The sequence below is a fragment of the Mirounga leonina genome, unplaced genomic scaffold, assembly GCF_011800145.1.
Source record: "Mirounga leonina isolate KUSES-001 unplaced genomic scaffold, KU_Mleo_1.0 Mir_199, whole genome shotgun sequence".
Lineage (NCBI taxonomy): Eukaryota > Metazoa > Chordata > Mammalia > Carnivora > Phocidae > Mirounga > Mirounga leonina.
In genome coordinates, this window is record NW_023270498.1 from 13,202,578 (window position 1) to 13,222,028 (window position 19,451).

The window sequence follows — 19,451 nt, forward strand, 5'->3', positions numbered from 1 at the left end:
AAAAATCTGTTTAATAATAAGATATTTCTCGAAAGAGAATCTTCACAGTTTCATAGCAGTTATGAGTCCCACAATGAAAAAGTTTAGTGAGACTAAACCACTGGGGTCACAAATTACAAATGACATTATCAAAGTAAATCATTTCATTTTAATTATAACTTCTATTCATTTTGAACATCAATATTATTGCACAAACGCATGTTTTAATACCATCTGATAAAAAGCATTTACCAATAACTATAATAAAATTGTGCCTTTTCTTCATAACCTCGTGTTACTCACTAGAAGGGTTTTTTTTTTTAGATTTTATTTATTTATCTGAGAGAGAGAGCGCGCACTCACGAGAGAGAGAACAAGTGAGCAGGGGGAGTGGCACAGGGAGAGGGAGAGAGAGAACCCACAGCAGACTCCACACTGAACACGACTGGATCCCACCACCGGAGATCATGACCTGAGCCAAAATCAAGAGTCAGAGGCGGGGCGCCTGGGTGGCTCAGTTGGTTAAGCGACTGCCTTCGGCTCAGGTCATGATCCTGGAGTCCCTGGATCGAGTCCCTGGATCGAGTCCCTGGATCGAGTCCCTGCTCGGCGGGGAGTCTGCTTCTCCCTCTGACCCTCCCCCCTCTCATGTGCTCTCTCTCATTCTCTCTCTCTCAAATAAATAAATAAAATCTTTAAAAAAAAAAAAAAAAGAGTCAGAGGCTTAAATGACTGAGCCACCTGGGCACCCCAGAAGTTCTTTAACAAAGAAAATATGCTCAAAAGGAAATTGGTTTGCAGTTTTATTTTTAAAGTAATGGTATGGGAGTGCCTGGGTGGCTCAGTGGGTTAAGCAACCAACTCCTGATTTCGACTCAGGTCATGATCTCAGGGTGGTGGGACTGAGCCCCACATGGGGCTCCACACAGGTAGTTTGCTCAAGATTCTCTCTCTCCCTCTGCCCCACCCTGCCCCACCCAATGCTCACAGGCACATGCACACAGTCTCTCAAAACAAAACAAAACAAAAAAAAGTATCACACAGCTCACTTTTCAGTATTAATGTTTGTCCATTCAACACATTGATATTATGCTTCTATGTGCTAGGTATTAGGTAAGGCACCGGAGTTTAACAGCAAAAATAACAACAAATACATTAAGATAGAACTCCTCTCAGAAAGGAGCTATGGATAGTCTTTCGGATAACACAGTTAAATAAGCAGCAAGATAAAGTACTATACAAAGGGGTTCCTAGAGTAATGTAGCTGAAGGGTAACTAAATCAGGATTGAAAGACAGTAAAGGCTTCTTTCTAAAAAAGGTACCACTTGAACTGTGCCTGAAAAGAAACCTATTTCCAATAATTTACTTAGAAAACTGCAGTCTTTTACTTGTAAGGTTTTAGTCAAAAATTCTCATTTGTCTGAATATTCAAATCAACATTTCTAGAGGAAAAAAGTAAAAATCTTAACTTTACTTAGAGTATTACATGAACTACCAAATTCAGCAAGGCTCCCAGACTTCAGAGAAATGAAATACTAACTTTCTAAGAATGACACTATATAATTAAAAACATCATTATTTTAATTGACTACTTGTAATAACCAAATAGGAAGTATGATTTTTAAAAGTTCCCGTGTATTATAGCAACAAAAACAATAAAATGCCTTAACAAGAAATGTACAAGATCAATAGAAGAAAATTAAAAGATATGACTGATGAACATAAAACTGGATCTGAATGAACAGAAAGAAACCATGTTTTTGTATGGAAAACTGTAATATTGTAAAGCTATCAGTCTCCAAATAAATCTACTACATTCAGTTGAGTCCCAAACAACTTTAATATAACTTGACAAGCAGACTGACTATAAAATCTGTTTAAGAGTAAAAGCAAAATTCTGCCCAAAAATTTCTGAAAAAGAATAAGTGTGATTTGCCCTGTCATGTGGTCAACCTATTTTAAAAGATCCCAAACCAGAAGCCCAAGACTGGTTGAAGTCAAGGAATATGTATTATGGTCTACCCAACGTTTTATTAAAAACTATGAATTAAATTGCCAATATTTTTAATTCAGAAGATTTACATTAATATTCAGATTTCAGGCTTCCTAAAAAAAAAAAAAAAAAAATCAAAAGCTCTAGCAACACTGGGGCCCAAATTTATGTAAGCTTCAGCAGCACTGAAGCTGAGACTGAATAGCAGAGCTATTCACTAATCAGTAATTTACTCCATCCCTTCAACTTTTGTATTACCTGCCTACCCCTATAGCAGAAATCTGAGTTTGAGAACCAATATACCATGCATCTAAAGAAGTTAAAACAAAAAAGTACTAGCAAAGAAATTATAAAACATGTTAACAGAAGAGAGAGTCCAGAAATACAGGTATCTGTAAGAATTTTTATATATGGCACCACAAATTATGGATTATTCAGTAAATGATGTTAGAAACTGGATCTATCAGTCCACAGGGTGATGGGGGAGAGCATCTTTCTGCGTCATGTAATAACCAAAAACAAATTTGTGTGACTCGACTTAATCTTTTTAACTTTATAAACCCATAAGTTATAAAGAAAAAAAGATTAGATCTGACTAGATTTAAAAATGAAAAACATACATATAGCCAAAAACAAAAAAAATAAATGTCAAAGACAAGCAAAAGACTCTGATAAGCAAAGATCAAGATCCCTAACATAAAGAGCAACCACAAATCAATTAGAAAAAGGAAAACAATATTAAGGAAAAGCTAGCATAAGATATGAACAAGTAGTTCACTGGAAAAAAGAAGTACCCAACAAGTATTTTGAAAGATGCTGTATCTCAATAATCAGAAAAATGCAAAATTAAATAATTACATATTTTAAAGACTATATAAATTGGTAACAGTCTTATTAAAGTACAATTTGGGGGTGCCTGGGTGGCTGAGTTGGTTAAGCATCAGCCTTCAGCTCAGGTCATGATCCCAGGGTCCTGAGATCATTCTCAGCGGGGAGTCTGCTTCTCCCTCTCCCTCTGCCGCACCACCCCCTCACCCTCTGCTTGCACTCTCTCTCAAATAAAATCTTTAAAAAATAACAAAAATTAAAAAATAAATGTATATACTTTATCCTGGTAACTATTCTACAAAAACTGCTCTCATATACATAAAATATTAATATAAAGAGTTTGATAGCAAGCAATTATAAATCTAAGTATCCCTTAATCAATAGCTGAATAGTTAATAAGAGCATGATTTATCCATTACTATAGATAGGAATATTGAACCTATCTATATACCAACATGGAAAGATCTCCAACACATTAATGAAAAAAATAAGTCAAGGAGTATTATGCATAGTGGGATCCTAATATTTTTTATTTATTTATTTATTTTTATTTTTATTTTTTTTAAAGATTTTATTTATTTGACAGAGAGAGACACAGCGAGAGAGGGGAACACAAGCAGGGGGAGTGGGAGAGGGAGAAGCAGGCTCCCGGCCGAGCAGGGAGCCCGATGCGGGGCTTGATCCCAGGACCCTGGAATCATGACCTGAGCCGAAGGCAGACGCTTAACGACTGAGCCACCCAGGCGCCCCGGATCCTAATATTTTTTAAAAAATAAAACAATTTATTATATGAAAGCATATAGTTAACAGTCTACCTTATGATTTTCAGAGAATAATAAATTCCAGGTCTGGAAGAGAAGCAAAGTTCAAAGTGAGCCTAAAAGATATTACTTGGCCAGGAAGACAAGAAAACAAGTGGGTCATGTCAAAAGGACAAATCAGTCAGCTTAAAGGAGTTCCCACTGGCCAAGAACATTTAGAGCATCAAAAAGAAGAGTGACTGGTGTTGAATCGATCTTTGGCCACACATATTAGTAGTAGTACCCAGGGGGTCTTAAAAACTTCTATATTCATGAAATGTACAAACACATTCAAAGATGGAAGAGCAGAGACACAACAGAAGTGAAAAGCAGAAGAGACAGAAAAGAAGGTGGGTCAATTTAGCATGACATGTACCACCATCTCATTAAAAACAGACACCCAGGGGCGCCTGGGTGGCTCAGTCTTATTAAGCGTATGCCTTCGGCTCAGGTTATGATCCCAGGGTCCTGGAATCGAGCCCCGCATAGGGCTCCCTGCTCAGCGGAAAGCCTGCTTCTCCCTCTCTCACTCCCCCTGCTTGTGTTCCCTCTCTCGCTGTCTCTCTCTGTCAAATAAATAAATAAAATCTTTAAAAAAAAAAAACAAAAAAACAGATGGACAAAGAATACCCTCCTTAAGCACTCACTTGCACTTATCTTGAGTTCCTGAAAATATCACCAGCAAAAATTTACCTCCAAAGCATGTATGAAGAATAAAGTAGAAAACGAGGCTCACTGGCCCAGAATTACTGGATTCCTTTTCTTTTCTTTTTTTTTTAGATTTTACTTGTTTATTTGAGAGAGAGAGAGAGAGAGAGAGAGCACGAGTGGGGGCGGAGCAGGGGAGGATGGATAAGCAGACTCCCACCGAGCAGGGTGCCTGACTGGGGCTCCATCCCAGGACCTCGAGATCATGACCTGAGCCGAAGTCAGATGTTTGACTGAGCCACCAAGGTGCCCCCAGAATTACTGGATTCTTGGCAACTGGGCTATTCTCTCACTAATGAAGTGACTCAGTTCTGCATTCATGCCTCTGTGATGGAGAGCCCATTCCCAGACTCATCAAAATTATAAATCATTACTCTGTTATGAACCTTCAGTGTTCCTAGAGAACAGTCAAACCTGTAAATACCATAATTAGAGTGGTATAACTGGAGAATACCTGATTATATTAGATGAGATCTCTTGGCAATATTTTTGATTACAGAAAAAAGACATCACACAGAGGGCATGAAACACAGGAATTACGATTTTTTTTGTTTTAAGTTATAAAATTTTCATAATGCCAGCCAAAGTGAGCACTTGAAAGACCTACCCACACAGCATTTTTATCCACTTGTTTTCAAATTCTATAAAGATGTCAGCTAGGAGAACTGCTCATATAGTTGTTCTTTAACAGAAAATGAGGGGAAAACAGCTCTAATTTCTCCATAAAAATAAAAATGAAAAAGGTTAAGTGGTCTAACAGACAGATATTACACAGTAGCATGATGCTTCTATCCTAGCATACATTTCAGAAATATTCTTAGGACTGCATTTACTTTACACTCACTTATCTTCATCCTCTAAAAAATAAAATGTTTCAAAATAAAAAAACCTCATACCCCCAAGATTCACAATAGAAATCTGTAAACATGTTAAAGGAAAACAAACACATTATGGGTTTCCTGTATCATATAATTAATCTCCAATTACAAAAAATTAAAAAGATTCAAGAAAAGTCTAAAAAATGATAAACTCATAAAGCTACCCAGAGTGATAAAATTTCTAAGACCGCTGAAGAAACCTAGAAATAACCAATATACCTGCTTTGTATCACCCAGGGCACAGTCTTCTCATAAATAGTCCTGTTTCTGAGAGAGTCACTAAGGAATACTAAGCTAAAGAAAACACGGTACGGGCATTTCTAATTCCCAAGCTGAAATATACATTGTATATCCCAAGGCAACAGCAAGTTTTTCCTGGAATTCTTAAACTATAATTCTGTCATCCTACAAGCAATGTGCTTCATTTTAAGGTGTACATAATAAAGATAAATTACTTATGACTTTTTTGGAACCTTTCTATGGTGGGGGCGGGGGGTGTCAGGTAACTTCCCACTTCAAACTTGTCTGTCTTTCTTTCAACTATTAGTGACAACACTTTCTGGCGCTTACCCATCGGTGTCTTTATGCTCAGGCAGGACGGGAGGCAAAGGTAACGGCGGTAACGTGGAGGTCACCAGAGCCACATGTTGTTGCTCCTTCTCCTTGGCTCCCAAGCTCGGTGTAAGTGGTTTGGTTTTCTCTTTAAGAGATACTGGTTCATCCTTTGTAGCAGCAGATTTACTCTCCTTTCCAACTCCGACTGCTTTCTTGGTGGCTTTATCTACAATCAAGTTATTGTCCACCTTTGTTACCTGAAGAGGTGGCTTCGTTTTTGCCTTGTCATTTTTTAAAGTTCCACCGCCTGAGGGAGAAGGTGCATGTTCCGTTCTGAGTTTCTTCACATCCTTCACATGGTTGGTTTGTGACGCGCCGGCCCCGGCCTCCGCGCTCCCCTTCGTAGGCGTAGAAGTGTTGGCAGCTTTAGCAGCTTTGGCAGCGGCCTCAGCAGCCTTCGCAGCCTCCGCAGCCTTCGCCGCCTCCGCAGCCCTCGCCGCCTCTGCAGCCCGGGCTTTCTTATTCTTGTTCAACTCAGCTGCCAGGCTGCTCTTCAGAGTTAGTGTGCTAGGAGAAATGCTAGAATGACGGCTTCTGGATCTAGACAATCTGTGCCTGCTACGGGATCTTGAATGCCTAGATGAATATGGGCTTCTGCTTCGGGATTTGGCAGAACGTCTGGTGGAAAATAATGAACATTTAGTCAGTAATTCAGAAAAGTTGAGTTTGAAATTTATAAAAACTGCGAACTCAAGCCTGCGAAATCAAACAGAAATTTATTTAATTTCAACATCATCATATAGTTTGTGGGGGGATTTTTTAAAAACAGAAAATGCTTTTAAGCAGATTATTGTCTGGTAGCTATAATTGTCCTGAAAAGAGACTAATTATCTTGATCTTGGTCTAGCCTATGAATGCTCAAAGGTGAGACTGGATGAAAGTAAATCTCTGTGAGGAGAAATACTATAAGGTTAGGAGAAAAAGTGTGATAAGGTGTCCCTGCTGTCTTGGAAAAGAGAAGTATGCAACAAGGACACACCAATGGTAGCAGTGGCAGGGTCAAGCCTGACCAATCATTCAACAGGGAGCCCATCTCTACACCTGAAGAGCATCCTTGCCCCACAAGTTCAGAAGTCAGTAGTGCTCTGTCCAAAGCAAGAGTGAAAAAGATAAATGCCTGTCACGAGACAGTAAATACAAAGAGTCTCTAAATTTTGGAAACTACTTAATGGTGACTGTGTAATTTGCATCCCCAAAATTACTGGAAACCACAAAAACTATCATATATTTAAAAGTATGGTGGCAACCAAAATTTCTATAAAACAAATGAAGCACAGCACCATGTGAAAGGAAGCCGAAGTTTTCAAATCCACACCTTATCAAAACTAAAAACAAATACCAGACAAAGGCACTATGATAGTACTTTGACATGTTTGCCATGTCTCATTTTAATGCTCACATCAACCCCAGTGAAGTACCTACAGTTTACAGATTAGAAATTTAATCTAAAATATTATGTCACGGAAAATCAATCCCATACTTATCGGTAGTTGTACTAGTAATTACCTTACTGCCACTACCCTCTTCCTCCAATCTTCTGCCCAACTCTGTGCCAAAGGAGGCTAACCTTAACAGACACATCTTTTGGGGCTCCTGGGTGGCTCAGTCGGTTAAGCGGCTGCCTTCAGCTCAGGTCATGATCTCAGGGTCGTTGAGTTTGAGCCCCACACTGGGTATGGGGCCTACTTAAAAAGATAATACAGGGGCGCCTGGGTGGCTCAGTCGTTAAGCATCTGCCTTCGGCTCAGGTCATGATCCCAGGGTCCTGGGATTGAGCCCCACATCGGGCTCCCTGATCAGCAGGAAGCCTGCTTCTCCCTCTCCCACTCCCCCTGCTTGTGTTCCCTCTCTCACTGTCTCTCTCTCTGTCCAATAAATAAATAAAATCTTAAAAAAAAAAAAAAAGGCACAGTGAGGGGTATGCCCCGCATCCCCTTGGTCCAAGGCTTGGGTCACCTTGGGTCACCAGGCGGCTGCGAGGAAATGTTTTGTTAAATATAAAGTGGTAAATATCTTAGACAACTTTAGTTTAGTTTAGACAAGTTTAGTTGTCATTTTATGACAAAAATGTCATAAAATGAAATACTCAGCCACATTTTTTTTTAAACTGTTGGTACCCTTTATTTTTTTTTTTTTTTTAAGATTTTTTTATTTATTCATTTGAGACACAGAGATACAGAGAGAGAGCACGCACATGAGCAGAGGGACAGGGAGAAGCAGGCTCCCCACCGAGCCAGGAGCCCAACGTGGGGCTCGAACCCAAGGCCCTGAGATCATGACGTGAGCCAAAGGCAGACGCTTAACGACTGAGCCACCCAGGCGCCCCTCAGCCACATTTTTTATTTCTTTTCCCTTCACACTCTTAGACCTCAAAACAAGTCTGACCATCTTCTAGAGCAGCAGAAAGGTACAGAGCAGGAGGAAAGCAAAGAGACTATCATTTGTCATCAGAGGTAATAGCACAGAACTTTTGTTAAATTAACTTTCCCACACTAGCAAGATTCTGGTCACCGAATACATACAGACACATAAATTATATTTAACTGAGAGATTTATGACCACTAAGTTTCACCTAAGAAAAGAGAGAAAAATATATCAGGTAAAATCCCACCACTATTAACTCCTCTGCCCTATTAAATTATTCTTTTGTGGAGCGAATCTGGAAAAGCATTATCAGCAAAAACTTAAAAGACATACCCTCCTCCATTCTTCTCCAATTCCTCTCTTTCTCTTCAAAAGTTCCTTAACTTTTTAACTTCATGTCCTAGTAAACATGCATTCTCTCGTGCATATTTACTAATAGTAAATATTTATTAATAAATGTCAATGACATATTTACAGTTCATAACATGGGCTGGGAACCTAAAATTAAATATAATCACAAAATTCAAGTTTAGGTTATTTTTACTAATGACCTAATTCTTCAGCCATACAAAGTTATAAGGATAAGAAAGAAGTGCATCTCTAAGACTATATAATGAATTATATCATGAAGTTTCAGTAAAAGAACTGAAATGGATTTGGTAGACAGCAAGTCCTCTTTTTTTTTTTTTTTCAAACATTTTATTTATTTATTTGACACAGAGGGCGGGCATGAGTGAGAGTGGGGAGAGAGAGGGAGAGGGACAAGCAGACTCTGCACTGAGCAGATCCCAACCTGGGGCTCAATCTCACAACCCCAAGATCATGACCTGAGCCAAAACCAAGGGCTGATTGCCTAACCAACTGAGCCATCCAGGTGCCCCACAAGTCCTTCTTTTATTTTTATTTTTTTTAAAGATTTTATTTATTTATTTGAGACAGAGAATGAGAGAGACAGAGAGCACATGAGAGGGGGGAGGGTCAGAGGGAGGAGCAGACTCCCTGCAGAGCAGGGAGCCCGATGTGGAACTCGATCCCGGGACTCCAGGATCATGACCTGAGCCGAAGGCAGTCGCTTAACCAACTGAGCCACCCAGGCGCCCCTAAGTCCTTCTTTTAAAGATAAGATTTTTCTTCTTTCTAAAAATGTTTTTTTCTAATATTTCTATACTGTAGAATCTGCAGTGAATACATATTAACTGTTTATCTGTTTTTAATTTTTTTAAGCTTTTTTTTTTAAGATTTTATTTATTTGTGAGAGAGAGAGCGCACATACGTGCACAAGAAGGGGGAGTTGCAGGCAGAGGGAGAAGCAGGCTCCCCGCCGAGGAGGGATCCCATCGCGGGACTCGATCCCAGGGTCCTGGCATCATGATACGAGCTGAAGGCAGACGTTCAACCAACTGAGCCACCCAGGCGTCCCAATGTTTTTATGAAATGATAGTATCTCTTTAAGAAGTTAAGAGAACTTTCTGTGTTTCTAAGGTTTCCAAATTCATATAACACAAAGCAGAACCACACTAAAAACTCAGTATCCTGAAACTCAACTGGTTAGTGCTCATTGTTAATCAGGTTAGTGTTCCTTAGAAAGAGAGCATGGTGTACTATTCACTCAACAGTATCACGCAATCTCTCCAAGAGTCCAGGTCTTCTGAAATGGTGCATAATTAGCAAACGCTGATTCTTAAAAATTTTACTATAATAAGATCTAAGCCTTTATATAAAACAATACTGAACAGTGCTATCAGAAAGAACTTTCTGGAATGACAGTGTTCTATACATGTTGTGTCTGATACAGTAGCCACTATTTTCAACATTTTTTAGCCTAGTTTCTCTACCCTGCTCATTTCTTTTCTTTTGATACGGGAATTTAATATATGATAAAGAGTATTTTGGGGTGCCTGGGTGGCTCAGCTGTTGGGCGTCTGCCTTCAGCTCAGGCCATGATCTCAGGGTCCTCGGATCGAACCCTGCATCAGGCTCCCCGCTCCGCAGGAAGCCTGCTTCTCCCTCTTCCACTCCCCCTGCTTGTGTTCCCTCTCTCGCTGTGTCTCTCTATCAAATAAATAAAATCTTTAAAAAAAAAAAGTATTCTAATTTTATTTTATTTGAGAGAGAGAGAAAGAGAATGAGCACACGTGAGCGGGGAAGGGGCAGGGGCAAAGGGAGATGGAAGGGGCAGGGGCAAAGGGAGATGGAAAGAGAAAATCTTTTTTTTTTTTTTTAATGAGAGAGAGAGAGAGAGAGCACATGAGAGGGGGGAGGGTCAGAGGGAGAAGCAGACTCCCTGCCGAGCAGGGAGCCCGATGCGGGACTCGATCCCGGGACTCCAGGATCATGACCTGAGCCGAAGGCAGTCGCTTAACCGACTGAGCCACCCAGGCACCCCGGAAAGAGAAAATCTTAAACAGGCTCCACGCCCACTGTGAGCCCTTGGGCTGACATCAAAAGTCAGACACCCAATGGACTGAGCCATCCAGGTGCCACTACCCTGCTTATTTCATATGCTAATAGCAGTTATACCCATTTCAAAACTTTTTGATTACCTTCCCCAAAAGGATATAAAAACGCTTCCCATGCAAGGATCATCCAACATATGCTAATCAATACATGTGATATACCACATCAACAAAATGAAGGATAAAAATCACATGATCATCTCAGTAGATGCAGAAAAAGCATTTGACAAAATTCAATATCCTTTCATGATAAACACAACTGAGTATAGAAGGAACATACCTCAAAATAAAGGCTTATACTCAATGATGAAAAGCTGAAAGCTTTTCCTCTAAGATCAGGAACAAGACAATACCCACTCTTAACACTTTTATTCAACATAATACTAACCTGAGCACTTAGGCAAAAAAAAATATTTTTTAAAAACGAGAAATTGGGGCTCCTGGGTAGCTCAAGTCGGTTAAGTGTCCGACGCTTGATTTTGGCTCAGGTCATGATCTCGGGGTCTTGGGACTGAGCCCTGCAACAATTCCCCAATCCATGGGGAGTCTGCTTGAGGATTTCCTTCCCTCTCCCTCTGCCCAACTCCCCCGACCCCCCCCCCCGCCCAGGTATGTGTGTGTGTGCGCGCTCTCTCTCTCTCAAATAAATAATCTTAAAAAAAAAGAAAAAAAAGGCATCAAAATCAGAAAGAGGTAAAATTTTCTGTTTGTAGAAAACCCTTCCAAAGATACCACTAAAAGGATGTTAGAATAAACAAATTCAATAAAGTTGCAGGATAGGAAAGCCCGAGACCTGTACAGCTGAAAATCCGCCTTTAACTTCTGACTCCCCAAAAACTTAACTACCAATAGCCTTCTGTTGACCTGATCCCTTAGAGGTAACATAAATAGTCAGTTAACATATATTTTGTATATTATATGTATTATATATTGTATTCTTCAAAAAGCTAGAAAAAAAATATTATTTAAAAAATCATAAAGAAAATACATTTACAGTACTATATGTCTATCTATTGAAAAAAAAATCTGTGTATAAGTGGACCCACGTTGTTCAAACCTGTGTTCTTCAAGGGTCAATTGTGTTTCTATACACTAACAATAAACTATTGAAAAGAGAAAGAAAATAATCTTATTTATAACAGCATCAAAAAGAATAAAATACTTAGGAATAAATTTAATCAAGGAAGTGAAAGAACCTGATGAAAGAAACTGAAGAAGGCACAAATAAATGGAAAGATATTCTGGGCTAATGAAATACAAGAATTAGTACTGTTAAGATGTCCATACTATGCAAAACCATCTATAGAGTCAATGCCATCCCTATTAAAATTTCAATGGCATTTTTCACAGAAACAGAAAGAACAACCCGAAAATTCATATGGAACCACAAAAGACCCAGAATAGCCAAAGCAATTGGGAAAGAACAACAAATTTAGAGACCTCACACTTCCTGATTTCAAATTGTATCACAAAGCTATAGTAATCAATATAGTACGGTATTGGCATTGGGGGGGAAAAAAAAAGACAAATCAATGAAACACAGTAGAGAACCCAGAAATAAATCCATATATATGTATATGGCCAATTAATTTTCAATAAAAGAGCCAAGAATATACAATGGGGAAAAGATAATCTCTTCATAAACGGTGTTGGGAAAACTGGATAGTCACATTAAAAAAAAAAAGAAAGAAAATAAATTGGACCCCTATCTTATACTATACACAAAACTCAACTCAAAATGGATCAAAGACTTAAACACAAGAGCTGAAACCATAAAACTCCTAGAAGAAAACACAGGGGATAAGCTCCTTAACATGGGTTTTGGCAATGGTTTTCAGATTTGACACCAAAAACAAAACAAAGCAAAAATAAACAAGTGGCACTACATCAAACTAAAAAACTATGCTCTGCAAAGGAAACCATCAACAAAATGAAAAGGCAACCTATAGAATGGGAAGAAATAATTGCAAACCACAAATCTAGTAAGTAGTTAATATCCAAAATATCCAAGGAACTCCTACAACTCAAATAGCGAAAAAACAAAACAAAACAAAACAAAACACCCAATTAAAAAGTGGGCAAAGGACCTGAACAGACATTTTTTCAAAGAAGACATCCAAACAGCTAACAGGTATCTGAAAAGGTGCCCAACATCACTAATCATCAGGGAAATGAAATTCCAAAACTACAAAGATATCACCACACACCTGCTAGAATGTCTATCATCAAAAAGATAAGCAGTAACAAATGCTGGGGAGGATGTAGAGAAAAAAGAACCCCTGTGCACTGCTGGTGAGAATGGAAAGTGACAGAGCACTATGGAAAATAATATGGAGATTACTCTAGAAGTTAAAAATATAACTACGGGGCACCTGGGTGGCTCAGTCGTTAAGCATCTGCCTTCGGCTCAGGTCATGATCCCAGGGTCCTGTGATCGAGCCCCGCATCGGGCTCCCTGCTTGGCAGGAAGCCTGCTTCTCTCCCTCTCCCACTCCCCCTGCTTGTGTTCCCTCTCTTGCTGTGTCTCTCTCTGTCAAAGGAATAAAATCTTTAAAAATATATATATATAACTACCAAATGATCCAGATAACCCACTTCTGGGTATATAAGACAAAGGAAATGAAAAGTACTATCTCAAAGAGAATACCTGTACTCTCACATTCACTGCGGCACTATTCACAATAGCAAAGGAACAAAAACAACCTAAGTGTCCATCAACAGACGAATGGATACACAAAACGTGGTGAGTGTCTATGTGTGTGTAATGGAATACGACGCAGGCTTTAAAAAGGAAGGAAATTCTGCCATTTGTGACTATACAAATGAACCTGAAGAGCCTTATGCCATGTGAAATAAGCCAGAGAAAGACAGATATTGCATGGTATCACTTATGTGTAGTATCTTTTAAGTCAAACTCAGAGAGAGGATAGAAGGGTGATTTCCAGGAGCTAAGAGGGAAGGGGAAAAGGGGGGAAGCTGGTAAAAGGATACAAATTTTCATTTATAAGATAAGGTGTGAGGATCTAAGTGTAACATGGTGACTACAGTTGATAATACTGTATAACTGAAATTAAAAAAAAAAAAAAAAACTCTAACCTTCCCCCCAAAAAAAGGAAATTTACGAGATGATGGATGTATTACTTAACTTGCTTATGGGAACCCTTTCACAATATATACATGTATCAAATCATCAAGTTGACACTTCAAATACATTAGAATTTTGTCAATTATATCTTAATAAAACTAGGAAAAAAATGCTTTCTAAACTGAAAAACAGTAAATAAAGTAGTAGCACTTTTTCAAAAACCTTTCTCAATTATCCCTTTTGTTACCTTCTCAGTCAAAATTCTAAATATTCCTATATAATTTGCCATATATTGGTATTAGAACAGCTCAATTACCTTATTTTTCAATTAAGTACTATGGCAGCCTCCTAAATTCATCTCCCTGCTTCAGATCTTCCTTCACCCTAAGCCATACTTAATGCAAAATGAACACCTTCCTCTAACATCTACTCCTTGCAATTCTGTAATTTTAATTTCACCACTCCCCTCCACCTATTTACCCAGACTAGAAATCTTCCCAGATTCCTGATGCCCATACCACATCCCATCAACTGTCTCACTTTATCAGTTCTAACCTTACATTCCCTTACATCCACGCTTCTAAGCATGTTTCCTATTGCTGCTGTAACAAATTACCACAGATTTATAATGGCTTAACCACACAAATTTATTATCTTACAGTTCTTGAAGGTTTAAATTCCAAAATCAGTCTCATTGGGCTAAAATCAACACATCACCAGGGCTTTGTTCCTTCTGCAGTCTCTTGGGAAAATCTGTTTCCTTGCCTTTCTCAGCTTTTAAAGGTCCATGCCTTGGCTCTCAGTCTTCCAACAATCTGGACCTCTGCTTCCCTGATCACATTTCCTCTTCCTCTGCTTCTATCCTCACACGGTCTTTTCTGACTCTGCTGACCCTCTTGCTTCCTTTTATAAAGATCCTTGTGATTACATGGCACCCATGTACAATCCAGGATAATCTCTCCATCTCAAGATCCCTCTTTTAATCAGACCTACAAAGTCCCTTTTGTCATGTAAGGTAACATATTCACAGGTTCACCAGGACATCTTTGGGTGGGCCATTATTTAGCCTAGCCCACCCTCCTATTTCTCAAGGCCCCTGTTGTGTTTCAGACCTCATTATCTCCCCTCACGGCTACTTTATCATCTTAAAAATCTTCATATCTAGTCTCTCCCTGCTCCAATTATTTCTACAGACACTATACCCGAATTAATCTTCACTGTTCAACAAATATTACATGTCCCAAATTCACTCACCTTCCTTCTCCTTTTAGTAGCTATTCCAAACCTTCACAAGCTATTCTAAACCCTTCTACCAAGGTAACAATTTCCAAAGGTCTTTTCTTAACATCACACTTGACTTCTATTTTGCAGAAAAACAACACAAAACACAAAAATTATCAGGCATGTCTCCTGCCTGCAAGCTTAATCTTTATCTCCATCTACCTCACATTTTACCTGAGGTGTTCCTCTTCCTACCCAAGGCTAACTCTTGTATAATGCTATCCATGCCATATCTCTAGATCATATTTCAAAGAGTCTGGGCCACAAATCAGTAGCACTGGCCTCATCTGGGACTTCGGCAGAAATGCTGTACCTCAGGCCCCAACCCAGACCTTCTGATTCAGAATCTCCATTTTAACACGATCACCACTGAAGTTTGAGATGCACTATGCTAGGCTCCTCTATGACTACTCAATTACTTGTGATTTCAACCCTTTGCTATCCATTTACTATTTCCCCTCAAGGATTAAATAATTCAAGTCCCTAAGATCTTTTAAAACAGACGAGAAGGGACGTCTGGGTGGCTCAGCTGGTTAAGCGGCTGCCTTCGGCTCAGGTCATGATCCCAGGGTCCTGGGATCAAGCCCCACATCAGGCTCCCTGCTCCGCGGGAAGCCTGCTTCTCCCTCTCCCACTCCCCCTACTTGTGTTCCCTCTCTCGCTGTCTCTCTCTGTCAAATAAATAAAATCTTTAAAAAAAAAAAAAGACAAGAAAAAACAAGCAAATAATGGTACTCTGAAATTTTATCTTTTTGTCTCCTTCCAATTACAGCCAAATTCTCATACATACACACCCCCACATAGCCCTCAAACCACGGTAATTTGGCTTGTATCCTCACTGAAATTACTAAGGTGACCAATGACCTATCTTTGGGGTGGGGGGAAATATCAATACCTGTGATGACAATGCTGACCACACCCTTAAAAACACTTCCTAACCGCTTTTACTACCTTCTCTTTCCTGATTATTTTCTTACTTCTGTGGCTATTTCTCAGTGCTCTCTCTCTTTTTTTTTTTTTAAGATTTTATTTATTTATTCAACAGAGAGAGACACAGCGAGAGAGGGAACACAAGCAGGGGGAGTGGGAGAGGGAGAAGCAGGCTTCCCCACAGAGGAGGGAGCCCGATGTGGGACTCGATCCCAGGACCCTGGGATCATGACCTGAGCCGAAGGCAGACGCTTAATGACTGAGCCACCCAGGGGCGCCTCACAGTGCTCTCTTAAGATTCCTCTTCTTCACTAAGTTTATCCACCCACAAGAGTCTAATTATGCTATGAATGGTTTAAATTATCACCTAAACGTTGGTTACCCCACCAAGTCATCCTCCCCGCTCCCAATTACCCTACATGTAACTTCAACACAAGACAGATAAAATGATTAAGCTTCCTATCCAAATCCACCCCTTTTCTTCTTAAAGATACCCTATTCTCAGGCAATGGCAGATTCCGAAATTCTGGAATAGCAAAGATCCAGAAATCATTCTCCCTTTCCTTTCTTCTTCCACATCCAACTGATCTCCAAGTCCAGCCGATTTTACATCTTAAGCATCTCGACAGTTTTCCAGGCTCTCTGTCCCCAAAGCTATTATTTCTCATCAGGTCCCCTACATCATCTCTCATTTGGCTCAGTGCAACAGTCTCCTCTCCGGGTTTCCCACCTCAAATCTCTATCCTTCCCAATTTACTCTCCCTCCCATCACCTGAATCTTTCAGTTACCCCTCTACCAAAGCTCTTGACAGCCTTGCTCTGCATACAAAGACCTTGTCCAGCCAGCCCAAAACATACAAAGTGTCAGGCACAGGAAGCTGCTCTCACATTCCTCTTTTCACCTCTTATATCTGGCTAACTAGAGGGATACTTCATATCATAGCACAATGTCTACCACACCTCCTTCAAGCCTTCCCTCATTATGCCAGAGAGCTGGAGATGTTCCTCGTCCTATAATCCTACTATACTTTGTTCATACCTCATTAGAATAATATTTAGATAATCTGTCTTCCCCAAAGACTGTATCTCCATAGTCCTGACTAGCACAAACCTGGCAAAGGTAGGTGATGCTCAATAAATATTTGTAGAATTAAGTACACTGTTGACAGTATTTCTACTGAATAGAATTCACTTTCCTTAGCCTAATATTAAGGTGCTGCATGACCTTCCTGGTTCTAACCAACCTTTCCTTATCAAGTTCTGATTCTGCCTAATAATATCATGCCTTTACTCCCACAGACTCACTAATTGAGAATATTCTCTTCCCGCCATCTTCTATTGAAGTCCTATCCATCTTTCAAGAATGTAGCTCAAGAGTTCTTACTTATTCCTAAAGCTCCAAGTTCATTCAACTCCGAGAAGGCTCTCCCTTTCTGTGAACCCCTACTGGGCTTTATCTACATCTTTCTTAAGATCTTAACCATTCATAACTTTGTATTTTAAATATTTACCACATTGTCTATTAGACTGTATCCTCTTTGAGGAGCAGAAACTAGGTCTTATTCATTTTTTTAATCACTCCACAGCCCTTAGCATAATACCACACAGATGGTAGTCTTTTAGTGAGTAAACAAACATACAGTAAACCTCACAGTTTACAAAACAGTTTTATCGATATTTTTCATTTGACTTGTTCTTCATAGCAACCAAGGTATACAGAAAAGAGATGAGGGAACTAAGAAGAGAGTTAAGAAATTTATTTAGAGTTCAAGAGCTATAAAGAGAGAGAGTCAATATGAAGATCAAGTCTTCTAATTCAAAGCCAGGCACTATTTTTTTTGCTACCACATCAAACTACATCCTTCCCCTCCGTTTATTTAATTTTTATCTGTCTTTAAGGATCAAGTTAAAGTCCCATCTCCTCTATTACCTCCCCATTTGCTAAAATCACATAACGCTTGTGACATACTGCTTTGTATTTTATGTCTCTGTCTTTTAAAGACATAAATTGGATTATGCTATACCTTTGCCTAAAACTCTCCAATGGCTTCTCACTGCATTTAGAATAAAAATAGAAACCTTTATTGTGATCCCCAAGACCCAAACTGCCTCTCATCTTTACTACACCCTCCTTCACTCACTAGGCTCCAGCCACACTAGCCTCTTTTCTGTTCCTCAAGAAGTTATGCTTCTTTCCTGACTTGATGTCTTAGCAATACTGTTTTCTCTTCCTGGGATGCTTAGATCATTACACAGCTGGTCTTTCTTGTCATTCAGGGGTCTATTTATTTATCAACCCTATAGTGAGGCTCTCCCTCATCAGAAAGATAAATGAGCACATCATATACCCCTCTCTTCCCACCACTGTCTTGTTCATCACTATATCCCCAGTGCCTAGAACTATGTCTGGTGTGGAATAAGGAATCAAAAGATATTTATTGAATTGATGAATTAAAGAACAAAGAACATGTTTATCAACTACTTTTCTAAATGCTGCCAGCAAATACTAGCAGAATGCTTTGTATAATTGCTATCCAGCTAATTAACTAATAGGCATAGGTCTACTGATAAAATTCTCCTTAAACTAAAAAGATTTAGGAGACAGAATAACGCTTATCTCATTAGTTTCTTCATATAAACATTGAGATAAACTTATTATTTTTATTAACAACCAAACATTTTACATCCATTATCCCACAGGGATTTAATGAGTGAAACTACTTTTTCTATTGTAAAACTATCTTCATTTCTTATTTTTAGTAACTAGAGGGTCCTCTTGATTAGAAGAATATATAGTCACAGAAAAAATACAAATGGCCAGTAAAGAAATTTAAATGCTCCCTTCTCTACTAACCAGAAAAGGCAAAATAAAAGGATGGTAATAAATTTGCCATCAGAATGGCAAAAATTGGAATTTTGAAAATATCAATTATTCATAAGAATGTAGAGAAATGGTCACTTACATAAATTATCAGAGGGAATATAAAATTGCAGACTTTTAAAAAGCAATTGGGCAATATCTATCAAATGCTTTTGATCTGCAATTTCACCTATAAGAACATAGCCGGCAAAAACACTTCTGTAAGTGTCAAAAAGTTATTACACAGATATTCTTTAAAGGATTGGCTGTAATATAGAAAATATGAAAAAATAGTGCCCAAAAACGGACAGTTAAAGCCTGAAACACTTCATTATTGGAATTCTATGTAGCCATTTGGAAAGGTCTTCAAATCCTATTGCTAAACAAAATAAATATGTAAAAAAAAAATTAAGGCATAGTAACATTCTTAATGTTTATGGGTATGTATGTTTGTATAGAAGCATATATACAGAAAAAGGATATACACCAACTACTGACATGGTAATATATTTGAAAATAGGAATGAAAAGAACATAAAGCGTAGCTTTCACATCTTGCTATGTATGCTTCTGTACTGTTTTCAAGCATCTAGTATATAACTTTTAAATACAGAGTACAGGTTTAAAAAAAGGTAACACAATTTCATTGTAGAGAACTGAAAAATACAGAAAAG

General features: G+C 38.8%; 1 protein-coding gene across 3 annotated transcripts in view; it reads right to left on the bottom strand.

Annotated features, from left to right (window-relative positions):
- The window catches only part of CDK13 (cyclin dependent kinase 13), a 121,305-nt gene that overhangs the window by 87,132 nt on the left and 14,722 nt on the right, over positions 1 to 19,451 (bottom strand). For all 3 annotated transcript variants that reach the window (XM_035026521.1, XM_035026519.1, XM_035026522.1), the window contains exon 2: positions 5,758 to 6,420. In XM_035026521.1, coding sequence (XP_034882412.1) covers positions 5,758 to 6,420 — 663 coding nt within the window. The remainder of the gene's footprint in view (positions 1 to 5,757; positions 6,421 to 19,451) is intronic.